General features: G+C 39.2%; 1 protein-coding gene across 1 annotated transcript in view; it reads left to right on the top strand.

The window, feature by feature from the left end:
• SLC7A11 (solute carrier family 7 member 11) overlaps nt 1-14,995 on the top strand; it is a 76,738-nt gene extending 61,743 nt beyond the window's left edge. Inside the window, exons 11-12 of the mRNA XM_041759376.1 lie at nt 835-1,012; nt 14,312-14,995. Of these exons, the coding sequence (XP_041615310.1) occupies nt 835-1,012; nt 14,312-14,379 (246 nt within the window). The 3' untranslated portion in view covers nt 14,380-14,995. The remainder of the gene's footprint in view (nt 1-834; nt 1,013-14,311) is intronic.
• Nucleotides 14,996-15,249: the final 254 nt, after the last annotated feature.

Here is a 15,249-nt window from a genome sequence, read left to right as displayed (position 1 = left end):
AGACCCTGCTTTACAAAACAGGCATTTTTAAAGTATTCTTAAATGTTATGACTTATTACGTTGTTCTTTTTCTACATTATATGGTCTGGAAGGAATAAGAGGGTGAACACACAGGGCGTGTGAAAACGTACGAACGTACCGCTTAATGGAATACCCTTCACCATCGCGAAGCTTTCCTTTTGGGAGGGCTGACGAGTGTTTCTCGTCTCTAGCTGCAAACGTTCATGGATTGATCTGACCTCACTATTTATTTGCTTTTAAGAAATAACACAGATAATGTCGTCAGTCATGTTGTCAGAATTTGTTTCTAATTACGTCTGTAGCCTAATGCCAGCAACATCTTTATTAGCGGTTGAATAGGAGTTGGTCTGTTTTATTCCTGTCAGTTCTTATTGTGAGTCTCCAACAGAAAATCAATATGCACTGAAAGGCTGTAGCATGTAGCAAGCAGCCCGTGCTCTTGACTCCACATTAAAGCACATTCTGATCATAATTATCCCAGAGCCAACCTTTTAAAATAAAAAACGTAAGTCGTAGTGGTACTTACCTAGTCAAACAATTCAAACAAAGCATCTCCAATGAGACATGCTTATTTATCCTTAGGTTTTATTCTATTCCAAATTAAAAAAAAAATTAAGAGAGTACGGTTGCTCCATTCTGTGTGCCCTGTTAGAGAGATGTTGCTAGTAAGGTAAGGTAGGCTGGTGCCTGTCACCGCCTCACGCGGCTGGTGGGGATCACCCGATCCAATGACTGATGAGCTCCTCTTGAACCCACCTTCTGTCTCTGGAACTGTTTGAAATGATTTGTCTTCCCCCCTGTGCTTTGTTCCAGGTGCCGCTGTTCATCCCAGCCTTGTTTTCCTTCACGTGTCTCTTCATGGTTGCCCTTTCCCTGTATTCGGACCCATTTAGTACAGGGATTGGCTTCATCATTACTCTGACGGGGGTCCCTGCATACTATCTCTTTATTATCTGGGACAAGAAACCCAAGTGGTTTAGAAGACTGTCAGGTAAGACTTTTACACAGTTTCGGGACCTCTTGAGAGACCGTGTTATAGAAAACCCAGTCTGTGGGTACACACAACCACACCCCCACACCCCCACACACCCCTTAATGTTCAACAACGTGAGCAAGGCAACTGCTCATTGAAATACATTTTTGCATTTTAATTAGGACTAGCAGAAAAAGCAGGAAGGATGTTTGGGTTACAGCCGTTCCATCCTTGCAGGATATTTTAGTTTGAGCTGCTCTAATTACTTCTTAAGAGAACAGCTTCTTTAGATAGAATTTTATCAGCAGTTCTGGAAATGACCTCATTGCCTTCCTGACTCCCTTACTAACCTAATTATTTTTTACTCTGGGTCGAACTCAGTTTATTGATTCTATATCATAACATGCTACCTGCCGAGTGATGTGAGATTGGGTAGGGAGTGAGGCAGAGACCCACAGAGGTCCTACATGTCGTGATTACGACACAACCCTGGTTAATGGGCATAGTGAACCGCAAAGGGTCCTAAGAACAGCAAGAACACCGAAGAGAGGAATAACAACACCTCCCATGGATTGTGTGATTTCTGTGCGTTAGCACATATTTGACCTTATTTAATCCTTTTAACAGTGTTCTGAGTTGGCAAAAGTTTATTATCCCTGTTTTATAGATTTTGAGTCATAATGTGGGAGAGTTTCTGTGCCTTGTTCCAAGTCACGCAGCCAGAATTCAAACTCAAGCGGTGTTGTATTTTATAAAAATCATCCTGGGTACAGGGAGGGTGGATTAGACAGGGTCAGGGCTGAAGAGAGTCAAGACTGGTAGTTACCACGGTAACCCCGCACAAGGATTAAGAAAGGTCTGACCGAGGACAAGGCCCGCAGAATCCAAGAGAAAGTGAACCATGTTAAAGGGGGAGAAAGCAGAAGGGCTTGGTGACCTGGTAAGTTGGGAGAAGAGGAAATATGGGATATGAGGAGGTAGAAAGGGTGCTTGGGAGCAGCCTCTGTGGAAAGCCTACCCCTCTGGAAGGGTCTCTGCTGAGTAAGACCCTCCTCTCACATCATCTCATGTCATCTCATGTCATCATCCACAGGCTCTGAGAGAGAGAGAGAGAGAGAGAGACAGAGAGAGAGAGAGAGAGCACATTTGTTCTTCTCTCCTCAATGGGAAACTGGGACTCAGAGACATAGGGAATTTATTTCTGCGTGTACAGATTTTAAACCATTGAGCTAGGATTTACACCCACAGCTGCTGGGCTTCAGAGTCTATGCTCTTTCTGGGGCACAAGGGAGAAGTAAAAAAAAAAAAAAATGTAGCCAGAGGCAGTGTTTTTGCCTGTGAGTTAGGATGAGTGTAGTGAGTTTAGAAAATGATTGTTCTTAGCATGCATTTTCATTGACTTCTCTGACCATAATCCATTCTTAAAAGCCCAGCAAGAAGTTGAGGGAGATTTCTGATATTTCTGATAGAATTGTTAATAAATAATGTCAGTGTTACTAAACCTAAAAAAAAAGCAAAAGCCCCTCAAAACATGTATACATATTGACTCACCAGTGTGCTCCACAAACTCATTTAGAAGTCAGCCATTTAAAATGGACTTTTGCTAAAAAAATAAATAAATAATAATAATAAATAAATATATAACTAAATATATAACTAAATATATAACTAAATAAAAATAAAATAGAGTCTTGCTACTGTTCTTTATTAGCTTTTAATTGGTGTTTGGTATCTTTAGACCTTATGCTACTATTTATATCTAAATTTTGTTTTCTAGCCAGCAGCACTGACTCCCTGAGGAGGTGTTATTCTAAAAGTTGGGTTCCTTAAGGCTAACAAGGGCCCACTGATTGTCCCGCAGGGTATTTCACTTCCATTTCCTATTAGGTCACACTCGTTTTCTGTGGAGTATTTGTAGTTAGATTTTCTCTGTTGTAGGCAATACACACAGAGGCGTTTCTGAAAAGGGAAAAGGATCTTGTTAACCAATAACTGCCCATAGGGTTGCTGTCCTCATTACCAATGCCTGGAACAGACTAGGGATCATCATTGTGAGGTTTGTGTGTCTCAGACCCCGGTGAGAGAGAGTTCAATTCCCCGAGAGCCATGGGAAAGCAGGTGAACCAAGGGAGAGAGGGCTGGTAGCCCTGGAGTTGGGCCATGATGAGGCGGAGCTTGATGAGAGAGCCGATGCCATGCTTTCTCCCGCATAGTAGGCCTTGCGCTCCGCCCATTGGGAGGCAGCCAACTCTGAACATCCCTTCCCATCGCTTCCACATACATATTTTGCACCATTTCTTTGTCAGTGCCTACCGACTTCCAGTTTTCACACTAGATCCTTCTTTGACAGTTTTCCATGCTTATGTGATCTTGAAGTTTTTTGTTGTTTTCCTGTCTCTAATGATGTCTCAAACATCTCCAAGGACTCCAAATTTAGTGTAGCCATTTGCGAAAGCAGCCGCGATGCAGCAGTCCCATAATGGTTATTCGGATCTCAGAAATGCCATTAAGTCTTACCAGGGAGCATGGCAATTCTGTCTTTAAACTGCGAGCCTTGTAACCTTTTATCTTTATAGCCGCCTTGAAAGTGAGGAGCAAAAAACAACAATCCTCCATAATTTTGTTTGATTTTCCTCTTAGGCAGCATTCTTGTAGTAAAATAAAGAAAATTCATAATATTTATTGCTGCAATAGCAAGTGTTTTCCTAGCCTTTGGCCAAAACAAAACACTCATACATGGACCCACAGGCAGCTGAGTCTTGCCCACCACCTCGCCTCCTCTCCCAACTGCCTCCTTGTTAGGAAAAAAGCTCGGTGTGAACGTGCAGAGCTTCTGTGATTTCATATCAAATGTTGTTGTTGTTGTTGGGTAACATTCTCTAGACTTTCTATTATCATTTATTTTCACCCTAATATACACGAACCAGTCAGCCTCCTGAAATGATAGTTGATCAAAATACATCTTACCTAAGGTGCCTTCACAAAGGATGCGAGGTGACTGACCAGCCTTCAGAAAATAGTGAAAAGCTGCTTGGTCCAGAGAGCCAGGAATGTTCAGAACCCAAGGATCTGAGATTTGCAGGGATTTGATGAATTTCTCTGGCCACAGGATGCCAGTATTGAACCACGTTTTGTCTGATAGCGTTCCTAGGGTGAAAAGAAAATGTGCTCTTAAGGGAATAGTCAGACACACAGAACACATTTTTCTGCCATCTGCGACAGAGTCGTGAATTTTTCTGGGTATTTATTTATTTATTTATAGAAACACGAGCTTCTCACCAGGGAAAATGGGGCAGACACCCCACTGACCGACTCAAATACCTGGGGGTAGCTGGAGCTGGCAAGCTCCGGTGAGGCCTGGCGGTAGCTGTTTTGCTTGGCTGCCTCCATTTATCAGCCAGACTGTGTCACAGCCCAGATGACTGGGTTGACTGGGAGTGGATCCCTCTTGCTAAAGCAAGATATGGCAGATAGTAGTGTTGAGGCAACACCTTTGATTACAAAGCATCACACCGAAGAGCGCCAGGCAAAAGCATCACAGTCCATCTCTGTAGACAATGACTTTGCAGTTGCAGGGTCCTAAAAGCATATGCTGCTTACGGTGTGGCCTTACGATGCCTCACTGAAAGTTGCCTGATGGCACGTGACTGGCTCTTCGTGAAGACTGTGGTACGATATTTTAAGTTAGCTAAGCTGGACCTACATTTCTTAGGGGCCCGAAGCACCTTCGTTGTAAGGATAAATAAAACGAGACCATGCGTGTGAAAAGATTTGGAAGACTTTAACAAAAAAATATGTGCTATTAGTTTTACTCTGACTTGTGGGGAAGATTGGTTTTGTTCTAATACTTCACAGACTTACTCAGTTTTGGCTGCAGGACCCATGCTTGTACCAAGTGTGGTTGGGTGAATCGGATTTTGCAAAGTCACTTGTTGTTTCAGCCGAATTCAAAACTACTGAACACGAAAAAGTAAAGCTGCAAACACTGCAATTGCTGTTTGCTCTTCTTGTAGCTTGCAGTTCCTGAAAACACCAAGTGTAGGCTTGTTGGCTCCACTTTACCTAAAAGGATGATGTCATGGAGGAGCACCTGGGTGGCTCCATTGATTAAGCGTCTGTCTTTGGCTCAGGTTGTGGTCCTGGGATCTGTTGAGCCCTACATGGGGGCTCCTGATCAGTGGGGTGTCTGCTTCTTTCTCTGCTTCTTTCTCTTCCTCTGCCTCTCCCCTTCTTGTGCCCTCTCTTGTGCTCTTTCTCTCTCAAGTAGATAATTTATATATGTAAATTATATAAAACTTATAAATTGATAATATAATAGTAAATATATTATTTTATATATCTATAAGCATATATTTATTTATAATAATTATATTATATTATATTATATTATATTATATTATATTATATTATATTATATTAATTTAGAGAGAGAGAGTGAGTAGTATCATGGAGTTGATTATCCCCAAAGTCAAAAGGCTCATGTGATCATAAGAGCGTGGAAGCAGCTGAATGCCACATGGTCCACATTCTCTGTGGGCAAGCAGGAAGCTTCCACAGAGGCTTGTTGGGTTGCTGAGAGTACCCCTATCTGATCTCACCTTTGGAGGTGACCTAGAAGGAAAAGCTGGTGTAGTTCCAATGGCTAAATCAGGACCACAGTCAGTCACTCTGGCCGAACCTCCATTATGAGGAGAATTATTTAAATCTCAGGATCCCAAGAGCAGATTTAAATCATAGGAGAGAACGTAATAGGACAATTTGAACACGGAAGAAGAGAATGGGTGTGCGGAACTGGAAAACAGATTCTTTGGCCTCATATGTCCTATTAGAATAGAAGACCTAAATGGAGCTTTCAGAAAGGAGAATGTCACAAAGCAAAGAATGTCACTAGCAAAGCATCAGGATCCCTGAGTTGCTCTTCTTTTATCTGGAGCTGATACAGTTCTGTGACATGGGGAAATAAGATGTCTGGGGGTCCAGAATGCAGAAACAGACATTTGGGAAAGGCTTTTGTTCGGGAGATACGTGCATGAATAGTCACACACACACACACACACACACACACACACACACACAGGCACGTCAATCATTGTAGGGATTAGTTCAGGGAGGAAGAGATGGAGAGGATGTAAATTTAACCCCAATGCTTTGCAATCCACCACTGAAAATGCCTAAAATCTCCTACTGTTTAACCTATCGGATAGCCCTGGCTCCTTCTCTGCTTACAAAAGCCATATATCCCATACTGCTGATTGGTACTTCCTTTTCAACAATCTGTTTTTCTTTTTTCTTTCTTTTTTTTTAACAATCTGTTTTTCTCAGATAATTTTACCACTTCCCTTTTCTGTAAATGTGGACTTTTATTACTCTTGAGCACTCACTTGTCTTCCACATATATCTCAGTGTAGAGCAGGCTGTAATACATATAATTTATTCAAGAAACATTTACAGGGAGTTTACCATTTGCCAGAATTGTCCCGAGCTCTTTATAATTAATGTATCTTACGAAAATGAGTGTGTGGAGGAAAACAACTTTGGGGAACACTCTTCTAAGGCAGTGGATGAAAAATATACCTTTTTTTTTAAGTGAAGTTAAATACTGCTTCTTGGAAGGGACTATTCCAGGTGACAAGTCATGAAAGAGGAGGATGATTGTGTGTCTGGGTGAGCGACGATGCGGGTCTGACACTATCGAGAAGACAGGCCCTAGAGGCTCCAGGACCCGTAGCAGTCTGAAGAGGTTCTATAGGGATGGATTACAGAGATTAAGAGATGAACACGAATGAACACCCTGGGAAACTAGCATCACAGAATTCTAGGACTGCCAAGATAAAATGACCTTAGAAATCACCTAGCCCGCTGGTTTCTACATTTTAGTGTCTAGCAGAATCACAGTCTTGTGGGCCTCCTACCTTTAAGTTTCTGATTTAGTAGGTCTGGGATTGTGTTTTGAAAAGTTGCGTTTCTGATAACTCAGGCTATTCCCAGTTCAGGGATTACACTTTGAGAACTACTTTTGAATCCAAGTCCCTTCTTTTTTTAAAAAAGTTATTAATATTATTTTTTTTGATGGAGATGTGATTTACATTATGACATTATAGGAGTTTAAGGTGTATGTGTTGGTCTAGTACATTTGTATATCGCAATATGATTACTACACCAGCATTAGGTGTGTTGAGGACGGCTCAGAGGTAGTGTCTTTGCAAGTTTGTGATTTATTGTACTGTTGACTGTCATCACTACGTTGTACATTAGACATCCATAACCGAGGTTATACTCTTAAACAACATCTCTCCAATTTCCTAGCCCTCTAGTCCCCGGTAATAATCATTCAACAAGCTCATTTTTTTTTTTTTAGATTCCATAATGTAAGTGCTATTATGCAGTATTTGTCTTTCTCTGATTTACCTCACTTAGCATAATGTTGTTGCAAATGGCAGGATTTCCTTCTTTCTCACGGATAAATATAGTCCGTAATAACATCTTCTTTATTCATTTTTCCGTTGATGAACACTTTGGTTGCTTCCATATCTTGGCTTTTGTGAATGATGTTGCAGTTAACACAGCTTGAAGATACACCTATGCCTTTGAGATACTGACTTCAACTTCTTTGCACACATAACTGGGAATAGGATTGCTGGATCACAGGTAGTTCAATTTTTAATTTTTTGAGGAACTGCCATTAGGTTTTCCATAATGGTTATAACCAATTTACATTTCCACCAGTAGTGTATAAGGGTTGCCTTTCCTTTACAACCCCACTAATATTTTTTTTTATCTCTTTTTGGTAAAAGCTATCCTAACAGGTGGAAGGTAATGCCGCATTATGGTTTTGATTTGCATTTCCCTGGTGATTACTGATGTTGAACACCTTTTCATACACCTGTTGGCCATTTGTATGTCTTTTTTGAAAAAAAATGTCTATTCAGGTTTTTGGTCTTTTTAATTGGATTATTTTCTTTCTTTCCTTTTTTTTTTTTTTTTTTTGGTATTGAGTTGTGTGAGTTCTTGATCAATTGCGGATAATAGTCCCTTATCAGACATATGATTTGTGAATATTTTCTCCCACTTTTATTTCAAATTATTGAAATAAATAATTTTCTCCCACTTTTGTTTTCGAATTATTTTATTTCACAATATTTTTTCAATTTGTTGTTTCCTTTGCTGAGCAGAGCTGTCTAGTTTAATATAGTCCCACTTGTTTTCATTGCCTGTGCTTTTGATGACTTATCCAAGAAATTATTGCCTAGACTGATGTCAAGGATCTTTTTCCCTATGTTTTCTTCTAGGAATTTTTTTTTTCTTCTAGGAATTTTATGATCTCAGATCTTACATTTAAATCTTTGATCCATTTTGAGTTAATTTTTGTGAATGGTGTAAGGTGGGGGTCCACACTAGAGTTTCATTCTTTTGCATGTGGATACCCAGTATTCCTAGAACCATTAATTAAAGAGATTGTCCTTTCCCCATTGCATGTTCCTGGCACCTTGTCAAAAATTAGTTTACTATATATATAAGGGTGGGTGTACATATATGGGTTTGTATATAGGCTCTCTATTCTGTTCTTCTAATCTGTGAGCCCCTTATTATGCCAGTACCTTTGATTATTGCGGTTTTGTAATATGGCTTGAAATCAAGTATTGTGATGCCTCCAACTTAGTTCTTCTTTTCAGGTTTGCTTTGGCTATTCAGGGTCTTTTGCAGTTCCAAACAAATTTTAGGATAGTTTTTTCCTATTTCTGTGAAAAATGTCATTGGAATTTGTTTGAGATTGCATTGAATCTGTGGATCACCTTGGTTCATGTGGACATTTTCACAATATTAATTCTTCCAATTTAGGAACATGAGATCTCTTTCCATTTATCTATATCTTCTTAATCTCTTTCATTAACGTCTTGTAATTGTCAGTGTGTGGGTCTTTCACCTTCTTGGTTAAATTTATTCCTAAATATTTTATTGCTTTTGATGCTATTGTATATGGAATTGCTTTCTTAATTTCTCTTTCAGATAATTTATTGTTACTGTATAGAAATGCAACTGATTTCTGTATGTTGGTTTTGTGTTCTGCAATTTCATGAAATTCATGTAATAGTTATAACAGTTTTTTTTAGTGAGGTTTTTAGGGTTTTCTTTTCTTTTTTTTTTTAAAAGATTTTATTCATTTATTCATGAGAGACACACACACACACACACAGAGGCAGAGACACAGGCAGAGGGAGAATCAGGCTCCATGCAGGGAGCCCGATGTGGGACTCGATCCTGGGACTTCAGGATCATGCCCTGGGCCAAAGGCAGACACTAAACCCCTAAGCCACCCAGGGATCCCTTTTTAGGGTTTTCTATGTATAAGATCACCCATCTATGAAAAGAGATAATTTTACTTCTTTCTGAAATGAATATGATTTGTTTCATTTTTCTTGCTCAATTGCTCTGGCTAGGACTTCCAGTATGCGTTTGATATATCCTTGCGTCCCACAGATAACTCCCGCTTGACCATAGGTAAATTATCCTTTTATTATGTTGTTGAATTTTACTTGCTAATATTTTATTGAGAATTTTTGCATCTATATTCATCAGGAATATTGGTTTATGATTTTTTTTTCTTATAATGTCTTAGTCTGACTTTGGTGTCAGCATAATGCTGGCCTCATAAAATGAATTTGGGAGTGTTCCTTCCTTTAGAATTTTGTAGAACAGTTAGAAGGATTGGTGTTAATATTTCTTTGAAGGTTTCCCAGAATTTATCACTGCAAGCATCTATTCCTAGGCTTTTCTGTGTTGGGAGGTCTTTTTTATTACTGATTTGATCTCCTTACTTGATATTGGTTTATTTAGATTTTCTCCTTCTTCCTAATTTAATCTTGGGAGACCATATTTTTCTAGGAATTTATCCATTTATTCTAGGTTATTCAGTTTGTTGGCATATAATTGTCCATAGAAGTCTCTCATAGTACTTTGTATCAGTTGTAATGTCTCCTTTTTCTTTTTTTTTTAGAGAAGGAGACAGAGAGAGAGAGAGAAAGGGGTGGTGGAGGGGCAGAGGGAGAAGGAGAGAGAGAATCTTAAGCAGGCTGCATGCCCAGTGCAGAGCCCAATGCAGGACTCAATCTCATAACCCTGAGATCATGACCTGAGCTCAAATCAAGAGTCAGATGTTTGACTGAATGAGCCACCCAAACACCTTTTCTTTCTTTTTGACTTTATTTTTTGAGTCTTCTTCTTAGTTAATCTAGATAAAGGTTTATCTTTTCAAAGAATCAGTTCTTAATTTCATTGATATTTTTGTTTGTTTTTCTGTCTCTATTTTATTTATTTCTGCTCTGATCTTTGTTATTTCCTTCCTTCTGCTAACTTTGGGCTTTGTTCTTCTTTGTCTACTTCCTTGAGGTGCAAAGTTAAGTTATTTGAGATCTGTCTCGCTATAAACTTCCCTTTTAGAACTGCTTTTGCGGCATCCCACAGGTTTAGATATGTTGTCCTTCTGGGTTCTTTTATTTGAATATATTTCTTGATTTCCCTTTTGATTTCTTCTTCAACCTGTTGGTTGTTCAGGAGAATCTCTACATATTTGTGAATTGTTTAGCTTTTCTTTTGATTCGGTCAATTCAACCAATTTTCTTTATTGATTTGATCTTCATACTGTGTGGTTGGAGGGATACTAGGTACAATTTCAATCCTCTTAAATTTGCTAACGTGTTTTGTGACCTATTATGTGATCATCCTGGAGAATGTTTTGTGTGTGCTTGAAAAGAATGTGTATTTTGCTGTTGTTGGATGGAACGTTCTATGTATGTCTGTTCAGTCTGTTTAGTCTAAAGTGTCATTTAAATCCATTATTTCCTTAATGATTTTTCTGTCTGGATGATATATCCATATTGAAACTGGAGTCATCGGGCAGTCCGGGTGGCTCAGCAGTTTAGTGCTGCCTTCAGCTCAGGGCACGATTCTGGAGACTCGGGATAGAGTCCCACGTCGGGCTCCCTGCATGGAGCCTGCTTCTCCCTCTGCTTGTGTCTCTGCCTCTCTCTCTCTCTCTCTCATTGTCTTTCATGAATAAATGAATAAAATCTTAAAAAAAAAACTGGAGTCATCAATTTCCTCACTATTGCTGTCTATTTCTTCTTGATATCTATTAATAATTACTCGATATATTTAAGTGCTCCAGTATTGGGTACATAGATGATTATGACTATAATTATTATATCTTTTTGATGAATTGACCCCTTTATCATTATATAATGACTTCTTTGTTTCTTTTTACCATTTTTGGTTTAGGATCTGATATAAGTATAGCTACCCCTACTCTCTCTTGGTTTCCATTTGCTTGAATTATCTTTTTTCATCCCTTCACTTTCAGCATGTGAGTACCCTTAATGGCTAAATGTGTCTTATAGATAGTGTACAGATGAATCTTTTTAAAAAAATCAATTCAGCCACTCTGCATCTTTTAGTTAGAAATTAAGACATTTACAGTAATTATTGATACATAAAGACTTGCTATTGGCATTTTGTTAATTGTACTCTGATTATTTTGTAGTTCCTCTGTTTCTTTCTTCCTGTGTTGCTTTTTTTCTTTACAAGTTGATGATATTTTGTAATGGTTGTTTTTATTCATTTCTCTTTATCATTTATGTATCTATTATGGGTTTTTACTCTGTGGTTACCATGAGGCTTTCATCTTATAGATATAACCATCTACTTTAAGCTGATAACAACTTTTTTTTTTAAATTTTTATTTATTTATGATAGTCATAGAGAGAGAGAGAGAGACAGAGACATAGGCAGAGGGAGAAGCAGGCTCCATGCACCGGGAGCCCAATGTGGGATTCGATCCCGGGTCTCCAGGATTGCCCTCGGCCGAAGGCCGGCGCTAAACCACTGCACCACCCAGGGATCCCTAAGCTGATAACAACTTAAATTCAATTCCATAGTAAAGTTTTACTCATTTACTTGCCCCCGCACACAAAATTTATTTTGATGTCCCAATTTTCATGTTTTTACATTGTATGTCCATTAACAAAATATTGTACCTATAGCTACTTTCACCACTTTCATCTCTTAACTCATATGGCAGATTTCAAAGTGATTCACACACTACCATTGCAATATAAGAGTTGAATTTGACTATATATTTGCCTTCACCAGTGAATTTTATACTTTCACTTGTTTTTATGTTACTTTTTTTATCTTGAAGAATTCTCTTTAGCATTTCTTGTAGGCAGGTCTATTGGCTATAAATTCCCTCAGCTTTTGTTTGTCTGGGAAAGTCTTTAGTCCCCTTTGTTTCCAAATGATAGCTTTTCTGGATAGAGTATTCTTGGTTGACGGCAGTTTTTTTTTTTTCTTTTTTTTTCTTTGAGCACTATGAATATATCATCCCATTCTCTCCTGGTCTGCAATTTTTCTGCTGAGAAATCTGCTGATTTCCTTCCTGAGATTTTTTTTTCTTCCCCCCATGGAAGGAAGTTCTAGCTAAGGAGTCACCATTGTGACTCCTGGTGGTTGGAGGGAATACAGCAGTGGCAAGGGTTCTGGAATAACAAAGTGTTGTCGTAGAGCAGTTTGAGGATGTGGGTGAAAGTCTCACTTCTGGCACCAGTATATTCATAAGGTAGCAACAGCACAACTCTGGTAGTGATCTTTTAAAGGCACATGTAGGGATCTGGACACAGAGCAGTGGCAGCCCTGCCTTGGCAATGACATTTCAGAGCTCCAACTCAGGACCTGAGCAGTAGAGTTAAAGGCAGCAGTAGCCTTTTTCCAGCAATGATAGGTCAGAGCCCCAACTTGAAACCTGAGGGGTGGAGCCTACAGTAGTGGCAGTGCCCCTAGCAATGATGGGTCAGAACTGTGACCAGGAACCCACAGGATAGTGATTAAGGCAGCAAGAGCCCATCTCATCAATGACAGTTCAGAGCCCTGACCTGGGATGGGGTTCTCAGGGCAACAGCAGCACCGCCCCAGTAATGGTAGCCAAGGTGTGACTTGGGAAACAGGAAGTGAGTGACTCTTAGGATAGTGGCAGTGCCCCTGGCAGTGATGAGTCAGAGCCAGGGCCTGGAACTGAGGGGTAGGAGTAAGGCCAGTAAAAGACTGTCTTGGCAATTATCATTCAGATTCTTGACCTGGGAAGGTTGTTGGAGGGGGACTCAGGGCAACAGTAGCATAGCCCCAAAAATGACAGCCAGAGAGTAACTTGGGACCCTGAGGGCAGGGCTCAAGGGAGGAGAGGTTTCCTCAACGATTATGGGACAAAGCCCCAGTCTGGGGCTGGAGTGGACTAAGAACAGTGGCAGCTCCAGTCTTGTGTGTGGTGATGTGCCATGGTGCCCCATCCTTGAGAGTGGGGCACATCAACACCCAAGGCCCCATACAGGCAAGTCTCACCTCAGCACGAGCCCCAGCCTCTGGGAGCAGATGTGGAGTGGGGGTGCTCAGTGCCCCATCAGCTGGGACCATCATCGAGGAGGACTGTGGGAAGCCTATGTAGCTAAAGCTGCACCGTTCCACAACACCAAGCCTTGGTGGGGTCCTCCAGATTCTGACTGGGGGAATAGGGTGATGCAGGCAGAATACTTTCTTTACATTTCTATGTAAGCGTCCTCAATTTTTTTTTTTTAGCTCTGCTAGATTTTTGTCCCCTTTTCCTTGTTGTTTAGAAATTTCCCCAATCTGTTTTCTTCAGTTTGTAGCTATTTATTTACTGTTATTGGTTTTTTGTTTGTTTGCTTGTGTTTTTGTTTTGTTTCATTTTGTTGTTGTTTTTGTGGTGAGACAAGTGTTGGGACCTCCTAGCCCTCCATCTTGCTGATGGACTCCCAAGTCCCTCGTTCTGCAGATGAGATGATAAGGCCCTGGGACATAATGTGTTTTACTCAGAAATATGCTACAAGTTTGAGCAGGATGTTAGAGTATGAGTCTTTTGCTTTTTCTGAGGAATTGGTTGTAATCTCATAGGTACTAAAACAACAAACCAGTTTTAAACCGAATATGGAGTATATTTTTGAACATTTATTTATATCTTGGTTCTATTGCCTCAAAATATTTTCAGCCCCCTGGCTTCTGAATAAAAGTTCCTATTTGAATACAAAATATTAATGTATTCTTGCTAAGAAGCCATCATGGGAAGTTACAGAAGTGACAAATAAATTAATTGAGCATGATGGGATTCTAATGAAGTAAATAATTCTTGAAAGTGCTCATGAAATAGGCGGTTGTATGTTTTCAGTATTCAACTCCAAATAATTCACATTTTGCTGTCTTTACGCATTCCTGAGTTCTGTGCATTTTTAATTTCTCTTCTTTATTTCTTTGTAGACAAAATAACCAGAACATTACAAATAATACTGGAAGTTGTACCAGAAGAAGATTGTGATAAATTATGAATTAATGCATTTGAAATCTTGGTGATCTATGCATGGCCTTGTTTCTGCCCAAAAGGCTAAAACAAAATGTGGATCTTCATTTCATGAAAATCTAGAGGATTGCAACTTTGGTGATGGACTAAAGGAATCTGTTATTGCTATTCATATCTTTTAGTGTATTCAAGCTGGTTTCTAAGAACTTTAGTTCTAACTCCATGTAGTTACTGAAAGCTGATATGCAAGCATTCCATGAGTTCACATAATTTTGGAATCCCTGATACCTACATGAAGTTGGAAGAAAATGACTACAGAATGAACTATTACTTTAGTGGCCTTTATAACATATTTTATCATGAACACTGAGATGTTTTCTGTATATATGGCTTTTATAGAAACAATTTTTATATGCTGTAGATGACTATACTGTGAAAAGTGTTTTCTACTCTTTGGTGGGGGGGAAGCATACGTCATCATTATAGACTGAGGAGGGAAAGAAATTTATTTTATGTTGTCATTGCATTGCTTCCCTTAGATACCAACTTAGATGTCACTCATCTTTTAATGCATTATAGCTAGAGCATTTTGAACAAAAGACAGAAGGGATAGGCCTAATTTTAAGGAATATATTAAAGAAGAGCTTCTAGAGGCTATTGTTTATGAGAAAAATCCAGGAATTATGTCTAAAAATTCTTGATAATTGATTACATTAAGATTTTTTTCACTCATTTTCATTTCACTCCAAGGTTATGGGCCACTTTGTCTTCATGGCAGCCCATTTGACTAGGAAAAGATGTATCATCTTTCTAAGAGCAAAACAATACTTCAGTTTGGTATTAAAGCCTCTTATGTACAATTACAGATAATTTACTTCCTTGATAATATATCTAAATA

Source organism: Vulpes lagopus, chromosome 6 (assembly GCF_018345385.1).
Source record: "Vulpes lagopus strain Blue_001 chromosome 6, ASM1834538v1, whole genome shotgun sequence".
Lineage (NCBI taxonomy): Eukaryota > Metazoa > Chordata > Mammalia > Carnivora > Canidae > Vulpes > Vulpes lagopus.
The sequence above is the reverse complement of the archived record's forward strand: the minus strand, read 5'-3'. Positions and strand labels throughout refer to the sequence as shown.